This window comes from Branchiostoma floridae, chromosome 3 (assembly GCF_000003815.2).
Source record: "Branchiostoma floridae strain S238N-H82 chromosome 3, Bfl_VNyyK, whole genome shotgun sequence".
Lineage (NCBI taxonomy): Eukaryota > Metazoa > Chordata > Leptocardii > Amphioxiformes > Branchiostomatidae > Branchiostoma > Branchiostoma floridae.
The window spans coordinates 21,169,106-21,191,505 of record NC_049981.1 but is presented as its reverse complement, the minus strand read 5'-3'; the positions used below and the strand labels follow the sequence as shown (position 1 = coordinate 21,191,505).

Here is a 22,400-nt window from a genome sequence, read left to right as displayed (position 1 = left end):
TAATATCAATTTGTGTTATATCAAACATTCAAATAGATGATGTTAATATCTAGCTTTTACCTTTCAGAAGAAGTTATCTTCAAAGTGATTTGGCATGCATGCTATCGGCATAATAGTAAATTAATAAGCTTTTCTCCTCTGGTATCCGATATCCATTGGCATTCAAAATCCTATCTTTGTCTAAACAACACTAACTGCCTCTGTCTTAGACCAAATTTGACTGTAGAAGCCTGGTAAATTACTATGAAATTACTATGAAATCTACTCTATTTCGCTAATTGTTCTTTTCTTAAGACCTTGGTTCTGTAAGTTTCAAAACTCTCAAATGCCTGCCGGCATGCCATACTAATCTGTTCATCTTCAAATTGGTCCAACATCCAGTCCACAGATATTTTCCAGGTCCGTTTTTTCTGGACCGATAGAACAAGAAAAAACGGTTTTGTAACAGTAATGCAAGTTCACCTTTATCCGCGGGGTAACCTATGTTCGTTCTTTTAAAAAACATGGTTTTCATGGATATCAAGTCGATGGACAGTATTTTCAAACTGCAATATTTGATATGTTTTTATGTATTAAAAATACTACAATTTGAGACCAACGTTCGGCGACTTAATATCCATCATAAATACCTCGTTATCAACGAATATAGGTTATCCCTCGTATAAAGGTGAACTTAGCATTGCACCATACCGGTATCAGGGCTTGAAATACTGGGTGCATGCATGTGCACCCAATATTTGAGCTGTGCACCCAATTTTTTATGTGGGTGTACCCAAATATTTTCACAGATTTACCCATCTAAACATACAATTATGCACCTTATTCTTGGAATCCAAGTGTTAGAAATATGTCTGTCATAGTACTTGTTTAAGAATTTGAAGTTGGAATTTGGGTCCATTGAAATTTTAGATACCCAGACGAGGACCGGTGAGGTTTGTAATAAGGTTTTTCTACCTTAGTCTACTTTTATTTTATGTGATGCACCCCAAAATTTTTATGTGCACACTTTAGGTTGGGTGCACCAGTGCACCTAATCCCAAAAACAAATTTCGAGCCCTGGGTATGCACCCATACAGTGTACCTTTCGGGCAGGTGACGGTAGGACAGCACTGTCCCTCCACCTCCTCGACGATGCAGCCCTCCCTGGGCACGGTGCAGGTCTGCTGCATGCAGGAGATCACTCCCTTCACACAGGCGCATGTAGTACAGCTGTCCTCCTGCCAGGTGGCGCTGTGCTGGTAGGTCAGCTCGGTCTCAACAACAGTGCAGCTGGACTCTGTGGTGGAGAAATTCTCATATTAAACGAAAATCACATACAATATTTTACTGTCTTACTGTATTTTAACTGTCTAACTAATACTGTCAAGAAGAAGAGAAATAATTTGTCGACTTTTTTTCACGCGCAACTGCTGCCACCATGAACATTTAGTTCCGAGAACAAGTTCAAGTTTCTCAGACCGTGACAGTTTGATACCTAGAAGACAAAGTGAATTACAGTATTTGACAATCAAGTATAAACAGTTGGAGGCAAATAACAATCATCCCGGCCTTACCATCAATGTGCCTGCAGATCTGCATGGGGCAGCAGCGGCCGGGCACCTGCATCAGGTGGCAGCCGGGCGCGGCCTCGGTCACAGGGCAGTCCATGGTGGTGCAGGTGGTCGCTCCGTTCCTGCAGGTGCACACCTGGCAGTCGGACTCGTGCCAGCTGTCGCCCTCGTGGTGCATCACTTCTGTGTCCTTGCAGACGGGGGCTGTGGGTATGGTTAACAAGAGGAAACAAAATAACTACATGTGTGTGTAATAGCTTCATCAAAAGTACAGGAGGTCATGCCGTTCCTACAGGTGCAGACCTGGCGGTTTGACTGGTGCCTTGTGGTGCATCACTTCAGTGTCCTTGCAAACTGGAGCTGTTGGTGTGGTAAACAACAGTTAACAAAATAACGGTTACTATATTTGTGTGTAATAGTTTTGTCAAAAGTGCAGGAGGTGACGCCATTCCTGCAGGTGCAGACCTGGCAGTCCAACTGGTGCCAGCTGTCGCCCTCGTGGTGCATCACTTCAGTGTCCTTGCACACGGGATCTGTGGGTGTGGTTGACACGGGTAATATATAACTAATTGTCATCTTTGAATGAAGAATTACACATTTGAGCCTCAAAACAAAGTTTCTTTAAATTTTCAACTGCAAGATTATCATTACAATTGTCATTGTTGATACTGGATTTACCTATCTGTAGTCTTAAACAATGGTGTCCACTAGTGATTTTGTTAGTTTAGGTATAGGAATGGGTACACAGATGTTTAGGTCAAACCTGTACCTAAACAATTTTACAGGTACGGGTATTTAGGTACACAGCCCTACTCTTATGTACTCTTATAGTTTAGTAGAAGATACTGACAGGTGTATAGCAAGGGGACTCACAATGATGATGGGGCTGGCACACGATGTCTGGGCAGCACTTTCCGTTGACGGGGACCGCCTGGCAGCCGGGTGGGGTGACCGGGCAGGTGGTCTGGACGCAGCGGGTGGTTCCGCCCACACACTGGCAGGTGCTGCAGGTCTCCGGCTGCCACATCTCACCATCGAAGAATGTCTGGCCTTCCCAGGTGCAGACCTCAGCTGCAGGGGTAGGATTAGAATTACAGTCAGACTGAAATTCAACTTCTGAATTTTTTTAATTTATCAGGGAAGACAACAGCTGGATTCGGTGGATCAAGGAGGCAGTCTGGATAAGAAAGTCAACTCCACTGATGAACCTGGACGAGGGGGTCTACAAGCTTAGCCATGTTTGTGATGTGTTTTTGCCACAAAAGTTCATTTGAAACTTGATAAAATAACTTATTCACAGGAAGCTAAAAGCAAATTGTAGGCCACTTTTTCTTAACATCATGAGAGAGGAGGTAATATGAGAGTCAGATAAAATATAACAAAGACAAAAATTACACGATTGAAGTCCTAATGATTCCATAAACACTACGTTGTGTCTAACCTTTGTTGCAGATGGTCTCGGGACAGCACTGTCCCTTGACGTAGACCTTGATGCAGTCGGAGAACAGGGGGTTGGTGAAGGCGGGGCAGTCGATGTTGGCGCAGAAGTCCTGGCCGTCGCGGCACTCACACATGGTGCAGGAGTTGGGCCTCCAGGAGCTCTGGTGGCCAACCTCACGGTCCTCCAGGGAACAGCTCATCTTACGACCTGCACAGATGAAGAGTCAATTTGAAAATAAATTCTCCAATTATCTAATGCTAGTTCTCCTTTGTCCATGGGGCAACCTATATCTCTTTGTTTTCAAAGACTGTATTCAGGGATATCGAGTCGATGGACAGTGGTTTCAAATTGCAATATTATGAAAATTTGCTTCTTGAAACCACCGTCCGTCAACTTGATTTCCCTACTAGATAAATTGTTTTTCAAAACAATGGATATAGGTTACCCGGCAGATAAAGGTGAAATACGGTTAGAAGCAATCTCTGAATCTGATCTATTTTGTACAGTAACTGTTGTAAAAATTGATTTGTCTATACAAATCTTTTAATAACACTTTTATATTTAAGAAAAAAAGAAAATTATGGTAGAGACAAGACTATGATCAGCCTCTATATTGTCAATTGGCCTTCGGGCATGAACTTGTGAGTAAATTTCCTATCATTGTCTCAAATTTACCTTCTACAGGGCAGTAGACGTTGGGGCAGCACTGTCCGGGTACCTTCTCCAGGGTGCAGTCGGGGTGGAGCTTGTCAGGCAGCTGGCAGCTGGACCTCTCATCGGTGCACTCTGTCTTGCCGTTGACACAGGAGCACATGGTGCAGGCGTCCACGTACCACATGTCGTTCTCATAGCGCAGGTGGCCGTAGTGGTCGATACAGCCTGCAGGGAAGAGGTAAGATGAGATTTAATACTGAGACATGGAGTTTGCTGTAGACGTTCACTGCAGGGTTCAAGCCAGCATCCGTCCTTTGACAGAATTTTGCAACATCCATGCTTCCGTCCTTCAAAAAAATTTCTTCCTACAGGTACAACAAAAGAATCTTTAGCCTCCGACTGCTACCTAACCCTGAAACCTATAGAGAATTGGCAGCTAAATAGCTACTTCAACCTGTTTTTGTTGTAAATAGCAAATTGCGACGAAACAATGCAGATTTCAGCACCAAGGGCATGGCCAACATTCAGCACTATGGACTGTTATTAAGTATGCTGCCTTCCATTGGAGAGAAAAGATGGGAAGAGATTTGATACTGAGACATGCAGTTTGTTGTTAGTCTCCAAGACAGAGTCATCTGGAGGGACTTCATAGCTTCACCAGATGGATGAACTCAGGGGTAAAGGCTTATCAATGACTTGCGTAATTTATGGCTTGTTTGTTCCAGGAATGAACCTTGCATTATGGTTTTTCCCTAGCTGAGATGACCTGGAATCCAGTCCTATTATAGCTTTAGTCTGGGGCCGTTCACTGGACAGGATGTTAAATGGGGGTTGTGTTTGAGGAGAGCCACACCACACTTACTAAGAAGGATAGTGGTCCTTCCCGGTATGAGTGGATAAAATAAAGCTTGTACATTTCAGTACAAACCTGGTGTGTTACGCCATAAGGCGGTCTACCGGGTATGCAAACAAACAAACAAACAGACTTACGGTCCTGGCAGATGACCTCAGGGCAGCACCTGCCGGGGACATGCTTCACGGTGCAGCCGGTGGTGTTCCTCAGCTGGTCGCTGGTGCAGGTGTACTGGGAGCAGGTGATCTGGCCGTGGATGCACTCGCAGTAGCTGCAGCTGTCCAGGGACCAACGCTCGCCGTGCATGTGCCTCACCATGCGCTCATCCTCACACCAGTCAGCTGGAAACACACAACTCTTTTATGAGACATACTTTTTGTGTTAAAACTAGTTCACCTTTAGTAGGCATCCTTCCATCTTCACAAATGATGGTAGCACTTTTGTTGAAAAGACAAGACAGCTTCTTCTGTGGGATTGTAACCCAATCCTTGCATGACACTCATTGCGTCCACAGTTTGGGCATATGTATTCAGATGAGTTTCCAGTTTTCAACCATTCTTTATGTTTGATCAAAACAGGCTTGTTTTAGCTCCATCTTGCCCTATCCTCTATCAATGACTTGATTTCCTTCACTTTAATTAAGTTGGTATCAGATCTCAGGTTATCGATGAAACTGAGCTTAGACCATGCGGATTGATTTACTTGGTTCTCTGATTTTTAAGAATAAATGTAGCAAGATGACATCATAAGAGCATAGGACATGGAGGAATAATATATATCAAATATGACTGTATTCTCCTAGTACCTTCAGCACTGGTTTCACACTGGATGGATGGACAACACTGGCCGTCGACGTGGACAGCAGTGCAGCCGGCCGGGATGGCGTCACAGTGCAGAGGGGTGCAGCGGGTCACTCCGGTCACACACTTGCAGATGGTGCAGACATCGGGACTCCACATGTCGCCATGGTGATGGACGGAGCCTTGGAAGGTGCATGTGTCCACTAAGAAACAAAAATATGATGGACACATTGTATTTATTTGGGCTCATGCATTTATGAATTTAAAAAAATGCAGCATTAGTATCTTCTGTTATCTGGAGTTGGTCCACCTGTTCCAAGATCAAAGCAATGTCTGACCATCATTTTGGATCATCTGAGAGGAGTGCTTGCATGGAGAAGTTGTAGATACTCTCTTCAGTCCACAGACTACAGTACAATAGAACTGTGGATACTGTTGGCTCATAGATTACAGCATAGCACAATTCTATCTTTGTCAACTTATGATTCAAATCAATTCTATCATACTTGTATACATTCAAGTGTTTTTGAGCCTCAAAGTGCGTCAATCGCGAAAACGGGTGACTAACTCCAAATAAACCACACAAGGTCGTTGCCCCATGTCCCCTGGATATTAGAGCTGTTTGAGGTTGTTTGAGGTGTTTAGGTAGACCCATCATATAGCACTTACAGGACTCAGTGACGGGCTTCCTGCACACAGTCCCTCCACAGGGGGTGTTGCAGCACTTCTGCTCGGAGGAGCAGTCGGTGTCGATGGAGCACTCGGAGCTGCTGCTGCACTCCTGGATATCCTCCTGGGTCCACATGGGGCACTGGCCATCACGCACTGGAGAAGGAACGGACAAAATTAATGATTGGATGTATGGACAATGAAACGTTGTATACTTCAGATTGTGTTAGGCCCACGTGGTTGTAGCACACAGTTTTCCGTGACCCCCGTGAGTCAATGACGTAGGGATAAAATAAGGAGTGCGGCCAAAATCAGTGAGAAGTTGAGTAAATGAATATCAAATAAATAAATTAAAGAATGGCTGAAAGGACTAAAAACAAGCAAATAGATACACTCATGCATGCCAATATCAAGTTCCACAATATTAATTTGTAGTATTTAGTCAGTAAATTTTTGGCTACTGTGTATCTTTCATTTTCTTTCTTCTGGCACAACATAGACAGACATCTAAGAGAATAGACCTTCCAGAACTGCTTACCAAACATCCATGGGTTGACGCAGACACGGGTGCAGCCGTCCATGCAGCACTTGGAGAAGCCGGGGCAGTCCCCATCGTCGCTGCACTGATGATTACACATGCCACCATCACACTCCAGGCTGCACCCAATCTTGTCAAAGGCAGCAGAAGTCATGGGGCACTGGCCGTATTTCTCTGCAGTATAGACAATCATATTTTAGCACTATTAAAGGCAACCTATAGTACTAGCCCAAGTGAGATTTGTAAGAACTTCAATTATCAAAGTCAATTTTCTTTGCACTTTTCTACATACTACAATTTGTAGTAATAAGATGAAGCAACTCAATTTCATTCCATACCAACATTCAAGGAGCAGATATTCAATGCTTTTGTATTTGACTTAATTTTGGATGCAGTACGTAGAACTTACTAGAAGACAAAGTCAGATATTATCCGCAATTAGTGGGTCTTGGAAAGTCGAAAAGGTTGTAGTTTTCTTTTTGTCAGTGAATGTTGGGAAATTTTGACCACTTCATTGATCATGAATGGATCTTTTTTCTTGATCATTAGAGGGTGTTAGGGGATACAATGGGGGTGGTATGCTGCAAGAGGCAACATTTGCAGGAATTGTACTATAAGAGAATAAACTTAAACTAACACACACACACGAGAACGCAGCAGAAGTCGCCAAACCCATGCGAGATCACTCGAGACCTTAGTTGTGCAATCACACTGCTACTTATGTGGACTTGCAGAACAGAAGCAGGAATTCAGATAAATGACAAACCCATGGTCCATGGAGGTGTGCAGGTGAATCCGCAGCCGTTGCTGCAGCAGATGCTGCCATCAGTACAGTCCTCATCCTGCAGGCACTCGCTCAGGTGGTCGCACTCAAGGTTGTCTGGGTGGGGGCACTGGCCGCTCGTCATTTCTGGAAACAAAAAGAAAAGGGAGTCATCATTTAGTTAGCTTTGAGTTCATTAGAATGTTTAAACAATGCTTGCAGATAGATGTACAAAGGCTTTATGTGACAGGTCATTCAGTGTAACATAACCAGTTGCAGTTTGAAACCACGGTCCTTTGATTTGATTTGCTTTGATCCCTAAATACTCAATAATATTGTTAAAAACCACAAATATAGGTTAACCCTCAGATAAAAATGAACAAACTGACAAGTGTATTCCCACAACTAGATAGTATTTGAAATGGAGGACAGAAGAAAGCCTACCCCTGGTGATGGTGGCAGTGAAGATGGCGTTGACGGCAATGCTCTGGATGTCGGAGGTGATGGTCCTGGTCTGTGTGGGGTAGATACAGCGCAGGCCACAGCCGCTGTCGCAGCAGCGCTGGCTGCCGATACAGTCGTTATCAACCTCACACTGGTTCTCCTCGGTGGTGCATGTCTTCTCCCACTGGACGGGGCACTCACCCTCATGCACTGTTGAGTGTGGATACCAAAATATGTAAATTTTATGATCATGGAAGCATACCAGATTCTGTGTTCAACTTGGTAGTAATCATTATGAGTATAGTGCTTAACTTTCTTCCAACACAAGAGTACAAAATGTATACACGGAAAAAATTTTCAACGAGATCTTGTGTTAATAAGATCAAGTGCCTGTAACTCTTGCGAGTTTATGTTCTGAAGAGATTGGTCATCAGTATTGATCAGTATTCTTGCCAAAGCCAAGGTTCATGGTGTAACAGTTGGGTTTAAGCATCGCCAAACTTGACCATGCCAAATGGCTTTGAGCCTCAGCCTTTTGGCATAATTGGCTGTGTGCTGGGCCGGTTTGTAGTCTGGCGGCCCAGGATCAGCAAGGGATTGAATACCAGGAGTCAGGATATTGGTTGCCTGTTTCTACTCCTTTCTCACACTGGGAATTAAACCCGGCCTTCTGGGTGAAAGCCACAAATCCTAACCTTTGTTTCACATCACACATCAGACTTACCAACAGGCTCCGAATGGACACTAGTCTTCCTTTTTCCTTTATTCAGATACCCTTTAGCCCTATTTAGGGCTAGTCTTGCCACAGCCACAGTTCATAGTCTGCATGTAAAGACCCTAATTTTGTTTTACAACACACATCAAACTTACCAACAGGCTCGGGATGCACACAAGTCTTGCCGCAGCCGTTGAAGCAGCACTTGGAGACCCCGGAGCACTCGGAGTCGCTGTAGCAGGTGGTGGAGCAGGAGCCGATGTCGCTGAAGGTGATGGCAGGGCAGGAGCCGGGGCGCTCTGTGGGCAGATTCCAACATTAGTGAGACATCAGTATGTCTGCACACTGTTAGTCATTTGAAAAATTCGTTTATTCAGGATAGCTCAAATGCAGCTTTTCATTGAGGTCATGAGGGAAGAGGCAATTGTCAGACAAAGTACGTACTGTATATACAGTTTACATCCTAATGAGTCTTATAAGTTTATATACACAATTTTACATACATAGTACAAAGTACATAATAGTGAGAGGTGCTACATGTTTCAAGTCCATTTATTTCTGTCGTTTCCGTTTCTTATGAGTGTCTTACAGGACACCAGAGCTGGGGCTGTGCGTACGTATGGTGGTGGTTCCAGATGTTGGGTCCCCTGTAGGCAATGGAGGTGAGGCACATTGTACATGTTCTCAAGTGCAACATTAGCCAATCTAACAACGCATTTTAAAGTTATAACATCAAATGAAACAGAAATAGAATACCCTCAGTGATGGGGCTGACACAGACGGAAGCACATCCGTTGGAGCAGCACTTGTGAGTCCCGGGGCACTCTCCATCGTGAGCACACTCAGTCTCACAGGTCTGGGGCATGTCAGACGTCAGGGGGCAGGTATGGTTCTTCACTGTAGACACATACAAACATACACACATTTAAACAACATAAAACAAAAAGATTTTTTTCTATTCCATTTAGAATAAACACCTTGCTGTAGAACCCAGACGATATGCATCCCGTCTTTGGAACACAATCTGACATTTAACATCACAAACTAAAGTCCTTTATCACATAGCACATCAGGAAGACAAGTATAGCCCGCTCAGGTAAATTGAATGAATGTGTATTTTACTAAAAAAGGGTCTGGAAAAAGTGATGACTCCTTGCCAAGATTACACTGGACCTTGTTACGTCCAAATTTATGTTCCTTCTGAAAGAACGGTGCAGCCCCGACCGAGATACCTTCCCAGGATTTGAACCGGGGTCTCCTGATATACCACAGGTGACAGTTGTGAATATGTATTTCAGTAAAAAAACAAAATCCGCAAAAAGTGACGACTCCTTACCAACATTGCACTGGACCTTCTTCCCCTGTTCGATGAAGAACTCAGCCTTGCAGCCCCCGCAGATGGAGGGGAAGCAGCGAGCCTCGGGGTACTCTGGGCAGGTCACGTCATCGCAGGGGTTCTTGGGGCAGTGGAAGGCTCTCTGGTTGTCTGGGCACTGGTCTGGTGGAACACAAACAACGTTAATACTGGGAACATCTTCAAACACTTCGGAGACTCTCTTAATAGCATGATAACATTATTCTATAGCATGATAACGTTATTCTTTTTTCATAACCAAGAAATAACTGTTTTTTTTTACTATTTTGTTGCCTAGTGGCACATACATGTAGGTCAGCAAGTTTACTTGCAATGCTGTTTCTGTAGCAGTGGCATACAAATTGTATTTTCATGGGGATGGGAACTTAAATGCTACATGTACATGTAGCCCTTCCCCTCTAATTGTAGCCCTTGAAGCCCCTCTAAGGCAATTTGCAGACTGTGAACAACGGTAAATTTTCATAGGGAGGAAATGCTAGGCCTGTGTCTTTTTGATCTTGTATGTGCCTCTTCTGGAAGAACGCAGTCCCAACCGCGATACCCTTCCCAGGATTTGAACCGGGGTCTTCCGACATACTCACCACAGGTGACGTCCTTGAGATGTCCCCTTGTGTTGGGGACCTCGTGGCCACACTTGTCCACACACCAGCACATGGAGCCCTGGCACTGCTTGGTCTCAAAGAACCCATCCTCCATATATGGAGATCATAATAAAACAAACAAACTTACCACAGGTGACGTCCTTGAGATGCCCCCTTGTGTTGGGGACCTCATGCCCACACTTGTCCACACACCAGCACATGGAGCCCTGGCACTGCTTGGTCTCAAAGAACCCATCCTCCATGCAGCGGGGCTTGAAGGCTCCGAGCAAAGGCCTCAGGCCAGGGCGCAGGAGGTTGGACTTAGCCTCGTGGCAGGGGGCATTCCTGGGTGCTGGTTATGTGAAAAAAATTATGTTAGGACTGCTTCAGACTTGATAGGTGTTGCACTAAAAAAACAAAGATGAACCCTGCATCATAACTTCCGAACAGGGGCTTTGGCCCAGTTCTAAGGTTGGACTTAGCCTCATGGCAAGGGGTGTTCCTACTCTCATGTCCCAAATAAACGTACCGGGACGTTTATTTTTTTCAGCCTCACAATCCACCCGGTACGTTCTTATTTTGGACGGTACGTTTATTTTTTTTCTGAAAATTGGGGCTTTGCTAAGCCAGGACCCTCAAAGAATTGAATTTTTTTTGGGTTTCTGCCCATATTTCCGCGGTATTTTTGCTCAAAATTCACTATTTGTCGGGCGAAACAGCGCGGATTTCCCCGCGTTTTGACCCGCGTACGCGGTACACTTTCGGTGATGTCGTTCCATCTCGCTATGACGCTACGAAGTAAATGTTGTTCTTGGGGGAAAATAAGATACCGCACTGACGTTTTGAAATACAATTTTTACATAAATAACTTTTAGTTTTAATTTAGTAGTAGTTTACAGTTTCTGTTTACATCGTAAACCAGCACCTTGCACGAGGAATTTCCGGTCTTGTGGTTCCATGCTCTTTCGTCAGCGAGGCGGAAGAGCAAGGTGATAAAAGCTCCTTGGGAAGAGTGATTCGTTCACATAATAAATACTGGACGTAAAAATAACAACTATAACTTCGTTTCCCTTGTGATATGAGTTTTGACGCCGCATATTCTCCAAAACGGCAGGAATTCGTCGGTAAAAACAGCAAGTTCATAATCATTTCTAAGCTTCAAACCGCCACAAACACTTTCCTCTGTAGATGCATGTGCCATTATGCCGAGAAGGTCACGTCGAAATAAACTTTCTTTACGTAGGCTTATTTCTCCGGCAAAAATCAGCCTTAGTCTAGTTTTCACATAAAAAAGTTTCATGTAATAGATTTTAATCGTTTTTATACCGTAATCACTGTATTTTATGCTACACATGAGAATTCTTGTTGCGACATTTTACCTTGGAAAAATGGAGTCGCCCACTGACCCCTAGTGACCTTGTTTATCTGCTGCTGACGCCATCTTGGAAAATTACCGGAGACGGAGATTTCCATTTTTGGCCCGCGGAATACGAAAATTGTGACAGCGTACAAGCATTTTAAGAACCTAAAACATCAGATACATGAACGGACGGTCTATTTGTAAAATCTGTCCATATAGTCTACCAGTTTGCACAGATATGACGACGTAGAGAAGGGTATACGTAGAGTGCAAAGAGTCTGGACGAGAAAAAACGCCGCGTGAATTCAACACCACTTTGGTGGAAAAACTTCGCATAAAATCACATAATTTTGTATAATGTTTCTTTATTCAACGTTTCCTTCGTAAATCGTCTAATTTGAGCCTACATTTTGCTGATGTAGTGCAGAAATTGAAAAAAGTGAACCCCGCCAGTCGCGCCGCGCCGGTGACCGCCTTCGGCAGTGTTGGCATAGCGGCCGGACTGAAAATCGTCTGGCCGCGACCGCATTCGACAGGTGACCGCTATTGACTATTTCTTAATGATTAGGTAAAAAATCCAACGGACCGACGAAAACTGACCGAAATGGCCAAGTGGCCCCTATACTCAGGTTACTCATAAGGCGGGTTTCACTGTACCTTTTATTACAAAATGGAGAAAACATCATAATTCGAACAAGATAACGTTATCTGTTATAGTTCTTCAGCTCATTATTTATACAACTGATGTGGTTCTTAGGCATAAATAAATAAAAAGAACCTACCTGCTTATCATCTTCTTTTCTTTGGACAGAAATAGCATGGACACAGTTAAATACTTGTCAATTTGGTAATTTTCCGGGGGGTATGTTTATTCCGGGGGGTATGTTTATTAGATATTGAGGATTTGTCCGGGGGGTATGTTTATTCCGGAAGGTATGTTTATTAGGGACATGAGAGTAGGTGCTGGTTATGTGAACATTAAATATTATGTTTAGGACTGCTTCAGACTGGATAGAAGTTATACTAAAAAACAAGGATGAACCCTGCATCATACTGTAATGTAGAATGATGGACTTAATTAGACTTAGCCACGGGGCAGGGGGCATGACCAGCTGGTTATGTGAATAAAAAATAAAGTTAGGACTGCTTCAGACTAAATAGAAGATGTAACACTCGTTCGCCTTTATCCGTGGGGTGACTTTTATCCGTTGTCTTTAAAAACAGCACATCTAGGAGTATTAAGTCTGCTGACAGTGGTTTCAAATTTGCAACATTTTCAAAATGTTCCGATTTAAAACCACCTTCCGTCGACTCTATATCCCTAAATACGTTTTTTGCACAAACAACGAATATAGGTCACCCTCGGATAAAGGTGAACCAGCGTTACTACTGAAACAAGGATGAACCCTGCATCAAAATATGAATGTAAGGGGCTTTGGCCCAATACCAAGGTTGGACTTAGCCTGGTGGCTGGGGGAGTTTCTGGGTGCTGGTTATGTGAGCAAAATACTGTAATTACAAAATATCTTTATTGTGATCTAATTTTGTAGCAGCGAGAAAATGGTCCTGTGTTTGCAGTGGTCTGAAGTTTGCAGAATAATACTGTAACTTACAACAGTTCTGTATGCAACTTACCATTACAGTACAACAGAATCGTATATGGAACTAAGTACAAAGGAAACATTAAGACAGGACACAAATCCTGTGTGAAACTAAACATTATAATCCTGCATGGAACTAATCAACACAGAACATCAGTCCTACATCTGTATATAGCAGTATATAACATTATATTAACATTAACGCTGGGCACCAGCCCTGAACATGTACTTACTGCACTCCAGGTCTTCATAGGTGTGTGTCCCGTCAATGGGGCGGCCGCATGCGTCGACGCACCAGCACAGGCCACTGGTGGGGTGGCACTGCTTGGGGGTGTGGAAGCCGGAGGAGTTGCAGGTGGGGTACCAGTGGCCGAGAACGGGCAGGGACACACCGCCGAAGGTCGTGGTCGGGATGGTGGTCCTCTCCTCCTCACAGGGTGGCAGGACTGTGTTGGACAGATAGAATTTTAGAGCACACTACTAATGGCATGCTGAGATCATGAAGATCTTTTTTCTCTTAAGGGGACACGTACAGGGGGATAATCAAGCTTTAAGACCAAAAGTTGTCATTGGAATGGTGGTCTTCTCTTCCTCACAAGGTGGCAGAACTGTGTGAGACAGATTGAATTTTAGCACACTCTACTTGGTATTCTGAAACCATGCAGACCCCTTTTCTCTTAAAAAGACATGTGGCCCTTTCCCCCGTGTGTTAGCCTATGGCCTGTGTATCCTAACCCACAGTCTAAGCCCAAGGTCCCAATTCCAAACCCGGGGCCCAGCCGAGTAGCTTTCGGAAACGAAAAATATGAAGGCAACAAAACACACAGAACGTAATAGAGATTAGTCAGGAGCATTTAATTTGAATGTGTATATTCCTTGGTAAAAATTTTTATTTTTCATTTACACAAACGTCCTGGCCAGGTCCCGTTTTGGAAATGAGACCTCAGCCTAACCCACACATAACCCACATAATCAGTAACCCACACATAACCCACATAATCAGTAACCCACACATAACCAACATAATCAGTAACCCACACATAACCCACATAATCAGTAACCCACACATAACCCACATAATCAGTAACCCACACATAACCCACATAATCAGTAACCCACACATAACCCACCTGTGGTGGTGATGCTGGTGCATCTCTTCCCACACTTGGTGCTGCAGCACCTGCTGTCCTCCACACAGTCCCTGTCAGACTCACACATCAGAGACACGTCGTTACAGATCTCCTCAGAGATCTGCCACATGGCGGGGCACTGGCTCGGCTTCTCTGTGGGGAGACAAGACAGCAACATTTTGACTAGAGTTTAAAACATCTTTATTGCATTAAGGACATTAATCAATTATAAGTTTATTGCAAATTCTTGCCCATGGCCTAGTTGTAGGTAACATGAGAGGTTCAAACAGTGCAAAAAACAAATATTGACAGGTGTCTAGTACTCTAGTCTAAAAACTAACTCTATATTCTGGGATATTGGGTTCTACTTCTTTAAATTTTTGGAGACAGTTGAAGATAAAAGATCCCATCTTTTTTATCATGTATGGGTTTTGTGATGATAGACAGAGTTTTTTTAATATACAAGGACGGGATATCCTTTTTTGGCGCAAATAAGTAAGAAAGATGCAAGTAAAGACTATCAACAGAACTGAAGAAGCATCAGAGTGTCATACAGTAAAGTTTAACTCACCATGAACAGTAGGGGACACGCAGACCTGGCCGCAGCCGTTGGAGCAGCACTTCTCGGAGTGAGCACAGTCCCAGTCGGAGTTACAGCGCACCTCACAGCTCATGTCCTCAAAGCTGCTCTCCAGGGGGCAGGAACCAAACTTCTCTGAAAGGAGAACACAGACACTGTTATAATGAAAAAGTTAAGGTATAGTTTTAAGTAGTCGTTCCATAGCCCCTTCTTCAGGCTATAGCTACAGGAGCAGTAGGCTGCTTCTTCAAGGTATACACCTGTTCGTCTGGCTTGGTTTTCAGTTTTCCAGTTGAGCATGTCTTTTTTCAAAATCCAAGAACCAACAAATCAAACTGGTGTGGCCTTATCCAAGACATTCTATTTATATAAAAGCTCACAAAGGTTTTATCTTTTCTAACACTTGATAATAATTAATTGTTAATAATACTGTATGCTGTATACTAAGTTTCCAGTTAACTTTTTTTAGATTTTTCTGAAATCAGAGAACCAACAAATTCAGTTATTGTGGCCCTATAACTTGAACTTTGTACCAACTGATGCTGGGGGGTAATCCATAACTGTTGTCTCTAAAAAACGGGGTATTTAGGGATATTAAGTCAACGGACGGTGGTTTCAAAGTGTATCATTTTGAAAATATCATATTTGAAACCAAAGTCAGTCAACTTGATATCCCTTAAAAAATGTTTTATAGTGGATACAAGTTAACCCACAAATAAAGGTGAACTTAAGAGTATAACTAACCGGTGCTGGGAGCCAGGCACTGGGTGGTGCATCCGCTGAAGCAGCACTTGTGTGCACCGGGGCAGTCAGAGTCAGAGCTGCACTCAGGCTCGCAGTGCTCAGAGGTCTCCACCTCAAACACAGCGGGGCACATCCCAAGTTTCTCTGCAAAACAGATGATACAGCAAGTTATGCAAGTCTAACTAATCGCAGTCCCAAATCCATTACCAAAGTTGAATAGTGAAATGACAATATTGTAAGACTATTAAGGGTCTGTTGGTAGTGGCCAGTGATGAATCAAGTCATTCCCACATAACAATGTGAAATGCACCAAACATTGAAAAGATCTGACTGGTATTTTAATTAATGTTCCTAGGTCCAAATCTGCTATTCAAATTTTCATACAAGGTATGGTCAAAAGCCACATGTGCAAGCAGAAGCTTCTGGGACATTGTTAAATAGGAACCATTCTGGAACCCATATTGAGTCAAGTGTTATCACGGCCCAGGTATGACATTAAAGTGTAACACAACCTAAAACTAAAAACATGTCACCTACCATCATTGCATGTGATCTTCTTTCCCTTGTTGTTGAAGAACTCGGGACGGCAGCCTTCGCACTTGTTGGGTTTGCACAGCGCGTCTGGGAAGCCGGGGCAGGTCAGGTGCTCACAGATGTCCTCCCTGGAGCAGCGCTGGGGACTGTCACCGTCGGGGCACACGTTGGGCCGGGACTGGCGAGTCTTCTCCCTCTTGAAGAACTGGCCTGGAATAACACAGATTGGTCAGAAGTATTACAAGCAATTTCACGAAATTTCTTCTACATTTCATTGTAGGTTTCCCTGGGTTGATAAAGTGTCTCAGACTCAGTCAGAGTACCTCCTTACTACAGCATGAGTTTCTCAAAGAACAGTGTCATGCCGTCCTATACAGTATACTACTCTCACCTCTCAAATAGAAGTACCCCCTGGAATAAAAGTACCCCCCGGACAAATCTTCAAAATCTAATAAAAGTACCCCCTGGAATAAAAGTACCCCCCGGAAAAATACCAAATTGACATGTAAACTGTGTCCATACTACTTCTGTCCAAGAGAAGATGATCAGGTAGGTTCTTTTTACTTATTTATGCCTGAGTACCAATGGTTTTTGGTGTATTTTGGGCAACTTGTCAGCTCATATCTTTAAGATTTACCTTTACATCTTAAAAATTTGTAGTAAGTAAATAATAAACTAATTGGACATTGTAAAAACACTTATGGCAAAAATTATTTTTGGCAAACATGACTATGCATGACTACATGTACATGTTTGCAAAATAAATAACCCCCAGTTCAGAAAGAAAGCTGGACAGCTCTAACAGTTTCACAGCCTTCCAGAGCAATCCCCAGTGTAATTCCTACAAGTTAGAGCTCTTTCATTCATGCCATTCATTGTACTACATCTATTATCTAGGGGAACAGTTCACTTGAATGCAGGGAAAGAACACATTTCAAGTTAGAAAAAGATTCGATGTTTATAGAAATACAAAAGGGTATTTTGTAATATTGTATTTCAAAATACTGAGTGGAAACTTAGAGACAATAGTAAATTGTTATTTGGCCATGTTTATCTTTAGAAAAGGTTACGGAGTAGTAACCAAAATAAACACAACTTCCCCAAATGTTTCGATCATAGACTCAGCACTGTAGCCACTCCCCCAAAAGTGTTACATGCATGAGAGACCTGAGAACTCTGTTGGAGCAAGGATAATCTTTTAGTTTTACAACTTCACAAGCAGCATAAACTAGAATTTTTTCTCTATCCACAACTTTACCTGCAAGTTGGTAAAAAGAAATACATTTTAGTGTAGAAGTTACCAGGGAAAGATCGACATATAGCTGAGAATGCGACATCTAACAGAAATGTTGTGATGGTTCCCATGCCAACAGCACAACCCTAGTAGACTTCCCGGCTCCATGATCACAGGCGGCACCGGCTCACAAAGCTTGAGTTATTTAACTCCGCCCCCTTGGAGGCGTGTTCCATTAGGAGAGGTCTACATGGGCTGGCATCACTGCCGGCCTCAAACAATGTAAACAGAGATAAAATACATCGGAAATTTGAAGAGAACACACTTGAAACCTTTCAATATCTTTATTGGATTTTTTTTTACTTGTCCAAGATTAGTTGCACACTTCTAAATTTACTTGCCGGTTAATGTGAAATCAAGCTAGTGGGTAATTTGAGACTTTTGCCGGAAAAGCTCTCAAGCTGCTTCTCTCAAGAAAACTCCGCCCTTCAGGGGGCGTTGGTCGCACGCGCCACTGCTGACTGTCGGCAACTTTCAACAATGTAAACAACAGATTTACGTGGGGAAAATGATACTTTTTAGATAGATTTAGTGAATTTTGAGCAAAAATACTGCGGAAATATGGGCAGAAAATTCCAACTTTCAATATTTGTGAGTTCCCTGGTTAGTCAAAAAAGCCCAAATTTGAAAAAAAAATAAACGTACCGTCTAAAATAAGGACGTACCGGGTGGATTCTGAGGCGGAAAAAATAAACGTACCGGTACGTTTATTTGAGAGGTGAGAGTAACTACAACATTGAGTTTCCCTGGATTTACAGAAAACACATGCTGTCCTACTATTAACTTCAACATGGGTTGCTCTGAATTTATAAGTTAAACTTGGTGTCTGAGTATCTTCTGCTGTTACCACTTACAATGTACTACATCATGGGTTTTCTTGCCAATGGGTTATCATGACTTAAGGTATGAAATTTTCAGAGAACACAGTCTTGTTTTACTGCTTACTGTGGCATGGCTGTCTCAAGCTTTAATTTTTTTCTCCCCACTGATTGTTTGGGAGCCCATGTTGTTGATTAATGCTATTGTGTCATTTTGTGCTCATGAAAATAGACTTGCACAGTTTCATGTCATGAACTTCAAATTCTTGGGACGGATGGGGTAATATGTTTTTTCCACAGCAAGAGGCAAATTTCCATCCTGGGATGGAGGGACGGTACTGCATGGGTTTTCCTTAGCACAATATCCCATACTTACTGCAGCGTGGGTTTCCCTGGGTACGAGACCCGGAGATCTCCTGGCCACACTTGGTGACGCACCAGCACTCATCCCCGTCACACTGCTGTGCCAGGAAGAAGCCGTGCTTGTCACAGGAGGGAGTGGAGCCGCTGAAACTCTCCAGGTCCCTGCAGGGGGGCTGGCGGGTTTCTGAAGGATAAAAGTGTTGCATTAGCGGTGCTAAAGTGAGAACTCTTACTTTCCACCACTTACACTATAGTACCATTATGCTTAACATTTACATGTGTCAGATCATTTACATTTCGTGTGAAAAATGTTGAGTAATCCTCCAAACAGACAAAAGTCATTCTACCTACATATGTTGAGAAGAATACTCCCTAAGGGTTCTTTTGAAGGGGGATATCAATGGTTTTTATTTGGGTGGGTGGTGTGGCCCTGCGCGTTCGCGATTTTCAACATTGGTTAGGTTCTCTTATGCCTGGAAAGAGAGTTTATAACAGGGAAGGGAATTTCCGTGGAAAGTAGTTTTCCCTGTCTCGAAGATGGAAACTCCCTTCCCGGGCAAACTCTCTTTGCCAGCATAAGAGAACCTAAGCAACGTTGAAAATCGCAAACCAACCCCTGGTCCAGACCCCGTAAAAACCAGCCCCGTTCGAAGACTGTAACAGAGGCTATCACCATCCACTCACCACAGCCAGGCCAGTCGTATGACATAAGATTTGTGCATATCACATGGTGATTCATTTAGTTTTCATAAGGTTCGGACGTTTTCGCATGGTGATTCGTGTGTTTTTCATAAGGCCACAGCAAGTAAATTTCATGGATGACATCCTCTGCAGACTGCAAAAATAGTGCGATAGGGCGGAAAAAAAACAAGATTGGTGAAAAAAAACAAGATGGCTACATTTTCAAAAATAGGCACCATAAAGTTGTTGTAAATGTGTTAACAAGAATTAAGGAGACAAAACATGGTATCAGAGCCAACAAGGCATTCATTCTTGTATTCAAGATATGTACTGGTGTGGTAAAAGTGACACTAGTGTGGTAGACTGCCATCACCAGCAAAGTTGGTAACCACACTCATGGCTTCCATATTGGTGTCAATTTTACAACTATCCAATAGGTTTCATTTATACAACTACAGTCCTGGGTACATCGCAAGTGTCACTTGTACAAGTACAACTATTAGGCTACAACACAACATATTTGCTCATTTTGGTACTTTATCGTCATGTTGACCACTCCTGCAGAAGAAAAAAATTCTTATTTTTTTTCTGAAATCAGGCGAAAATCAATGCGCGCTGATGTCATCCATTAAATTTACTTGCTGTGGCCTAAGGTTCGTGCAAATTCCATAAGGTTTGTGCAAATGCTTAGTCACCCCTGAACATCCACTCACCGCAGACAGGCCAGTCAGTGGTCCTGGTGTTCTCGATCTCCTCCCCGCAGGGGCTGACGCACCAGCACTCCACGCCGTGACACTGGACGGAGTCGTACATGCCGTGGTCGTCGCACCTGGGGACGAACTCGCCAGACAGGTACATGGGGGATCCATGGTGCAGGAAGGTGGGGATGGTAGACTTGTCATTCCAGCATGGCTGGGGGACTGTTCACAGGGCAGATAACACATACATCTCCATTGGAAAGCAGGTTAGAATAGACTTAAACATTGTAAGGCTTCAGAAAAGTATTAAGCTCAATTTCAATGTTCCCTTCCCAGGCTGATGGGCCCCATCTGCCCAAGTGTACATCGGAACAGAAGGATGGCATCCCCATGATTTATAAGTAATGAAAATGACTTTATGTCAAATCTTTCCCAAAAAATAACATAGGCTACTTTTCATGTAAAAAATGTAACAGTGTAAAAGTAAATCAAGGGCAACACTTGGTGAAATCAAGCAGGTTACATCAAAACTGATTTAACCTTTAAGTAATGTGTGCTCCTGGGTTGAACACCAGCAGGCATGGCAGCAGCCTGAGATGCATCAGACCACAGGAGCAGGCACTAGCTAGAGTTTGTTCTCCTTGGTTATTAAATAACATCCCCTGCATGGTTGGACGCAATCCCCCTGTAAAGGTGGACACCTGAACTGGTGAACACTGGAATTGGTGAACACTGGTCAGAACAGGTGGAGACCAGAAGGCGGACGTTTCTGTCTATAACACCAAAACTGATTGACATCAGAACCGGTGGACACCAGGACCGATGGACACTGGAAAAGGTGGACACCAGAACGGGTGGATGCCGCGCCATCCCCCACGAGTGCACGTGGACAGCAGGGGAAAACCAGGGCTCTTTGAACATGTAAAAAAGCTTTTTTTAGCCATAGAGCCTGAGGCAGTGGGTTGCTATCCACTGTGTCTACTGGGCACACAGTATTGGAAGGCAGAACCCATCCCTCTCCTTCCACCGGTTTTTACCACCACAACTCAAGTCAGAAATAGTCTGTTTTAGTTTTACACATGGGAGTGATGAAAGTCACGTTAAGTACCTTTCACAACATCTCTAGCCAATAAACTGTGACCTCACGATCCACTACCCAGCCAGTTGATGCCACAAATCATGCTACGATACATTGTACAGATTGTGTTGTTGTAATTTTCGACCAGACAGCTAGGTGGCAATAATAACGGGTTATTGTTTAGGTTAGGTGAGGATTTTCTCATATTATGATCTTCTCCTCTACTTGGTTAAACAAGAGAAACAAAATTGCATCAAAACCTTGTAGGCAATAAACGTTGCCTAGATGTCGTCCTAAATTTCCAAACGTCAGTACGCTGATCGGGCGACTCAGAAGAGGAAGAACTCAAGATGACTAACTCTGGGGGGTCGGTCATGGATGAAAGATCATCATCAAACTCAAAGACTCTTACGGATTCTGACACTGTAACCCACACCGTCACATTACAGTATCGTGCAGTTGCAGTATTATGGACGATAGAAAGCACTAAACCACTCCTATAACACCGAATCGCAGGCTACAGGACTGGCCATGGGGGACAACAACAAGGATGAAGGATGGGTATCTGAGTGCGCTGATCATGATTCAACATGGCGACCGAAAATTCCAAATCTCCAGAAATTCGTCTTCCACAAGACAGAATATGGAGGCTACACCGGTTCAACTGGCCCAGTTGTCTAGATAACTAAGTTAACTAACTGATGGAACGACGGCAAGATCTAACAGAGGAAAGACGACGTACGATCTACTGTCAAGTTGTTTGCTGAAGGCCTGTCGGTGCCGCCAACTTGCCGACACTCCACTGGTAGGCTGGTCCGCTGGGATTCCTCAAGCAGATGTTAGGTGCAAAAGATCGTAACGTGATATAAACTACTCTGTTTTGCTAGGAGACTCACTGTCGCAGCAGACGCTTAGGTTTTTGCCAGGGTTGACAATTTTCAAAACTTGGGTACATACCTTAGGACCCACAGCAATATCTAACGTTAATAACATTTCTCTTGTTACTGCTTTTGATTAGTTGTTGTTTTTAGCTTTTTAGAAAAATAACTTTTTCTATTTATTGTATGCCCGCATTAGATTGATTTATCTGTTTGCATAATGTTAAATAAGTTAAATAAGTTGTTATACAAAAAATT

General features: G+C 43.3%; 1 protein-coding gene across 4 annotated transcripts in view; it reads right to left on the bottom strand.

The window, feature by feature from the left end:
* LOC118410791 (kielin/chordin-like protein) overlaps positions 1–22,400 on the bottom strand; it is a 62,330-nt gene that overhangs the window by 34,281 nt on the left and 5,649 nt on the right. For 3 of the 4 annotated variants that reach the window (XM_035812598.1, XM_035812601.1, XM_035812602.1), the window contains exons 4-26: positions 20,202–20,408; positions 18,821–18,991; positions 16,336–16,542; positions 15,799–15,942; positions 15,046–15,189; positions 14,475–14,627; positions 13,578–13,790; positions 10,597–10,735; positions 10,384–10,448; positions 9,764–9,925; positions 9,184–9,324; positions 8,583–8,726; positions 7,713–7,922; positions 7,272–7,415; positions 6,506–6,679; positions 5,968–6,123; positions 5,304–5,501; positions 4,636–4,839; positions 3,667–3,870; positions 2,992–3,198; positions 2,424–2,621; positions 1,554–1,754; positions 1,082–1,276 (exon numbers count right to left, since the gene is read on the bottom strand). In XM_035812598.1, the coding sequence (XP_035668491.1) occupies positions 1,082–1,276; positions 1,554–1,754; positions 2,424–2,621; positions 2,992–3,198; positions 3,667–3,870; positions 4,636–4,839; positions 5,304–5,501; positions 5,968–6,123; positions 6,506–6,679; positions 7,272–7,415; positions 7,713–7,922; positions 8,583–8,726; positions 9,184–9,324; positions 9,764–9,925; positions 10,384–10,448; positions 10,597–10,735; positions 13,578–13,790; positions 14,475–14,627; positions 15,046–15,189; positions 15,799–15,942; positions 16,336–16,542; positions 18,821–18,991; positions 20,202–20,408 (3,981 nt within the window). Of the gene's footprint in view, positions 1–1,081; positions 1,277–1,553; positions 1,755–2,423; positions 2,622–2,991; positions 3,199–3,666; positions 3,871–4,635; positions 4,840–5,303; positions 5,502–5,967; positions 6,124–6,505; positions 6,680–7,271; positions 7,416–7,712; positions 7,923–8,582; positions 8,727–9,183; positions 9,325–9,763; positions 9,926–10,383; positions 10,449–10,531; positions 10,736–13,577; positions 13,791–14,474; positions 14,628–15,045; positions 15,190–15,798; positions 15,943–16,335; positions 16,543–18,820; positions 18,992–20,201; positions 20,409–22,400 lie in introns of all 4 variants that reach the window. The other variant, XM_035812600.1, reaches the window with a different exon arrangement.